At 35.1% G+C, this 5,221-nt stretch overlaps 1 protein-coding gene across 3 annotated transcripts in view; it reads right to left on the bottom strand.

Moving 5' to 3' along the window:
* Positions 1-3,667: 3,667 nt before the first annotated feature.
* The window catches only part of LOC107743367 (adseverin-like), a 14,056-nt gene continuing 12,502 nt past the window's right edge, over positions 3,668-5,221 (bottom strand). For all 3 annotated transcript variants that reach the window (XM_016556547.1, XM_016556549.1, XM_016556548.1), the window contains one exon: positions 3,668-4,396. In XM_016556547.1, the coding sequence (XP_016412033.1) occupies positions 4,236-4,396 (161 nt within the window). In that variant the 3' untranslated portion in view covers positions 3,668-4,235. The remainder of the gene's footprint in view (positions 4,397-5,221) is intronic.

The following is a 5,221-nucleotide window of genomic DNA, read 5'->3' as shown; positions in this document are numbered from 1 at the left end:
ACCACTGTTTCCTGACATCATCCGCTTTCGGAAGCCCAAACAAAGACGTTTGGGCACGGAGGTGAAAAAAACAGCGTTTCAGGCGGTCGCACACCGGACGAGAAGCGCAGCGTCGCATCGCGCCACATCTTTAAAATTCAAATACATTATTTTCTATGAGTGTATGCACACCAGCGGCGCCGTTCGGCGTCTGTCCGCGGTGCCTAGCTACGTCGTGTTGTACTTGTAAGAATTGTTCTAGACATGCCGAAAATTTGACGCTACAGCACAGCAGCTCTTCTTCTTCGTTTTCTCTGATGCACTAACTCTGCAGCAGCACTTCTTCTTCATCGTCTCGTCTGATGCGCTCACTCAACCAAGCGTTCTAACCACAACCTCGCCCCCCCCAACCATTCGGATTTCTGTAGGCGGGAATTATTTTTAATGATATTCTAATGGGCCGCTTTGTGATATCACAAAGCCCGGAAAACAAATGCTGTAGTCCAAACGAGCCGTTCGTTGTAGTTCTTGAAAAGGGATTTTTTAAAAACGAAATATCTCCCTTTGGAGTGGACTTTGAGAGTTGTAACTTTCTAGATCTTTTTTATGCCCAAACATACACACTACACACTGACTAAAATTTAAAAAGTGAAAAAGCATAATAGGACCCCTTTAAAAACTGGTATGCAAAAAAAAATGTAAAATTCCATGCAGTAGAACAGTAAAAAAAAGACATATAAAGGACACAAGAACGACAACATGAACTTTCTGCTTCATTCTCATCATGTCAACACTTACAAGTATTGAAAAACAAGATGATTTTTATCTATTAACTTGGTCATAAGTTTTATTATATTAACATAAAATGCCATTATTACCACATTGTGCTTAAAGTTACCATTTATTGACTACATTATGCATTTTATGTAAAGCAATGTAAATTGTAAAAAATATATCTTTAAAACAATCTTATGCTACTTTGATGACCACAGCATCTTCATTATTAGGACAACATTCCATCATACTCAACTCAATGGCAAGCTGTGGAAGAATGAACAGCTTCACTGCAAAGAAAATTGCCCCCAACATTAGACCACCATCACCATCCTGGACTGTTTACTCAAGGCAAGTTGTGTTTATGGATTCATGCTTTTGTAACCAAACACTAAGTCTATCATCTGTGTCCCTCAGTTCAGGAAAAATTTATATTCATTAGATAAGACTTACTTTTTCTACTGTTTACTGTATTGTTTTATGACTTTGTACTCACTTATTTTAGCCACAGACTTTTTGCAATTTGATGAGTGCACTAAGCCATATCTCACTTTCGATTTTAGTTTTTTTGACAGATACTTTGCCAAAGCAGTGGCACAGAACAGAATGTTAGAGAACTTCAAATATATTTAAGTAAAAAGAAAAGTTAAATATTTTTTGGTTCATTATGAGACTGTGGCAGGACAGATTAGACTGGCGGGCTATATAGTGTAGTTCACGGTTCCTCAAATCTGGAGTTCATCTCCAACCCTGATCAAAACTCACTTACCTGTAATTTTCTAGTTACTCTAAAGACTTTTATTAGCTTGTTCAGGTGTTTAATTAGGGTTGGAGCTAAACTCAGAGCAGTGGCCCTGCAAGACTGGTTTTGAGGAACCCTGGTCTAGTTAATGAATGAGTAACACTGCATCAAGCCATATTGCAAATTCTGCAAAGACCTCTTAAATTAATTAAAGCCTTTGTTATAAGATGTAAAGATATTTAAGACTTTATATGACCTTAAACTTGGAGGGGGAAAAAGCTGAATTTAAAACTTTTTAATGACTTGTGGGGATCTACTTTTTATTCACATTCACATACTCCTATAGTTTGCACACACTTTTAAGTTGCAAATGCAAGTAAAATGCTTAAACTGTCAAGCCCTTTTAATTGTATTTAATAATCTACTTTTAAGTTTTTCACCTTGCTTTTCCATTCAGTCCTCCATTATATCTGCCGGTGCTTAAAATGTCTATATTAAAATTAATTAAATAGTCTTACATTTGAATTCACTGTGTTTTAACTTGAATGTAAACATTTGATCAAATTACAGTTTGCCGTTAATTTAGTTGTACATTATTAAGTCACATTTCCAAATAATTAGGACCCACCACTTTCAGTCATACACTACTATTAATCAAATGTTTTACAACATTGTGCAGTTTTAACTTCCTGTTTGTTTTTATACTTTAGATGCCTTACAACAACAACAACAAGTGAAAGCTGAGAAAATGGAGGCCTCAGAGATCGTTTTTGCTGTGACAGTGCAAAAATGACTCCATTGTGCCCCTGAACGGCTTGGGGGCTGTACCGAAACCCTGAAGACAAACCGTATGACAGAAAAATGCATTAAAATTTTTTTATGGAGTTTGAATGGCACCCGGTGGCTGTTTGTGGTATAACGCCCTAAATAAAATCTCACAGGAACCTAAATTTTTTTATATTAACTTCAAATTTGGAACATAACTTATTTAGACATAAGGCTTTAATTTTATACCAATTTTAGAGTAAAACCTGTTATGTAACATATTTATTATATATAAAATAAAATTAATATAGTGCATTTTCTTTACAGTAATAACTTTTTGATACTTAATGTTTTTTTTTTAAACTTTTTTTTCACTTTTGCGATAATCTGCTGATTTTCTTCTTTAAAAAGAGACCAACAAGTTTTTAAGGTGGTTTTATTGTTAGTTTGACTAAGAAAGAGGAATTTGTCCAAAATTATATGTATTTTTATAAATATGACCAAAGAACATAAAAGTGCCCATAGTCTAAGAATCACCCATGTACTGAACCGTCATGTTTGTGTACTGTTACACCCCTACTAATACAATATACAGTTATAAGGATTTTATTTGACTGTTACAGTTTCAAGCTACTCATTTTCAATTGTGTTTCAGTTTTTCAGAGTGCTTCCATGTGTCACCATGTGTAAAATTTTGAAATCAAAACATTCTCAGATCTAAACATGAAGGTTGATCACAGTTTTCCAGAATATTACTGAAGACGCAGATGCTGAAGCAACGCTTTCTTTTTCTAGCCCTGTCCATTACCAGTTCCGGGTTTTTGGTCAGCAGCTATGTTGAGAGTTAAGCAATGTATCATTTCTCCTGGTAGGGGCAGGCTGCTGCATGAACACATTTTCAGATCTGAAATAAAAAAAGCTGTAGATCTCAAGAGATTAAAGAGACCAACCTTATGTCTGTATTCCAAAGTGTTCATAAATTACAACCATTTAAGTTTGGATAGTGCACCTGCATGCCTATTTTAAAAAATGGGGGATGACAGTTAAGGGGTTAAAGTCTAACTGAGGAGGAGTACAACAGATAAACATTTAAATTTGGTGCACAAGAAACATTTCTTATTATTATTAATGTGTGTGTATTATTGACATTGTGCTGCTTAATATTTTTGTGGAAACCGCAACAATTTTTTTTCATGGTTCTTTGATGAATTGCTTAAAATAAAAATAAAAAATGCTTAAAAGAACATCATTTATTAAATGAAATCAATTTAATGTGTCTTTGCTGAATGAAAGCATTAATTTCATCTTTTTAAAAAAAAGTACAGTTGTTCTGTGTGTTATTGTTATAAAAATGTAGAATTGGTGTTCAGAACTGTATAAAAATAGTAAACATACAGTAAGTTCACTTTCTCAAAATCCCAATTTATTAAAGTCGAACATAACATAATCATAGTACAAGCTGAAAATATATCAATGATGAAAAAACAATAGTCATGAAGGTTCTGGTTGAACGCAGCTAAAGTTTAGCTGCTAAACACCCACAAAATCCATTTTACTGGACTAGGTTCAATAAAACTATGGATCTGTAATCTGTCAGTTTTAACGATGGTAATTTTCCCTCATTAAAACAGTACTTTTGGTTATGGTTAAAATGATCATGAGATGAAAAAGCAGTAGTACTAAATAAGCCGTTTTATTTTACATGGAGTGGGTTGCCTGATGAGGGCGGATTATTTGACTCTTGCTTACTGAATAAATGATATATTTCTACAATGGCATCTGTACCTAAAAACCTAGTTACATTCCAAGACCAATCGCATAATGGCCAACATAAAAAAAAAGAAACGAAAATACAGAGTGGACCTTTAAGCATTTCACCAATCTTTAGATTATGTAAAACCTTGGAAAGTTGCAATTTATTGCACAGAAACAAGAAGTGCTTATATAAAGAAAAGAAGAGGAAACAGTTCTGGGTTTAAAAGCGAGCTCGGATTCTCTCCAGAGGATCAGTGTCCCACATATTTGGGTCCCAAGCTTGGAACCAGCCTGTGAAGGTCGGGGGCTCGGCCCCCTGCTTTATGGTTGTGATGGGCAGCCCATGACGTCCAGAAGGATCAGAGTCCACATAGTCCTTAGCTACAGACAGAGAACATACTCAATTATAGAGTATACAGAATATAGAGTGCTATAGGATTGACATATTTTTGTAGGTCAACTTGTAAGTTAGCATCATCCTGTTTCCCTCTACAAAATTTTTTCCATTGGCTTTTGGATTATTGCAGAAAATAAGCTCTGTGATTAACAAAAGCTCTGTGATTCTTACACAGTTTTGCTCATCATGATAATCTTCACAAATTAACACAACTTTTATGAATTTTGAACAGTGGCGTAACTTTGCTTTGAATACACATACTCTCAGCTGATTCTTTGAAAGAAAAAAAATAGCTGCTGTAAAAATTCATTTAAAACCTGAATGTGCATATCATGATGGTGATGTCAGAAATGCTTGGTTTGTGGTAAATGTGGCATTCTAGAGATACTAGGTTGTCTAGAGAAAGCAGGTAGCTTCATAACAAAAGAGAATAGTGGTGTTGTGTGATCTAATTGTGTTAGACTTGAACAACATCTATGACTCATGTGACTTAATCCCAGTGACCCCTTAACTGTCACCGTCCCACCTGTGGGACGCTTGGCGCTCTTTTTTGTTGTTGTCCTTTTTCTCTATCAAATCTTTTAGTAATCATCATAAATCATATATCATTTGAAAGCTTAGAAGCCCAAGATTCATCCTGTCCACCCAGACATTGCGTTTCCATGGAAATGGTACTTTAAAATCTTTTAGCGGTCTCCTCCCCCTTAGTGGGTGGTGTCAAGTGTCATATTACAAAATGCATTACGGTCTTTTAGAATCAAAACTTTTTATAATCTTGACAAAAAACATATCATTGGAAAGGTCTGAGT

Source organism: Sinocyclocheilus rhinocerous, unplaced genomic scaffold, assembly GCF_001515625.1.
Source record: "Sinocyclocheilus rhinocerous isolate Xijiao unplaced genomic scaffold, SAMN03320098_v1.1 scaffold1458, whole genome shotgun sequence".
Classification (NCBI taxonomy): Eukaryota; Metazoa; Chordata; class Actinopteri; order Cypriniformes; family Cyprinidae; genus Sinocyclocheilus; species Sinocyclocheilus rhinocerous.
Note: the sequence above shows the minus strand (reverse complement) of the source record. Positions and strands in the feature narration are given on the sequence as shown.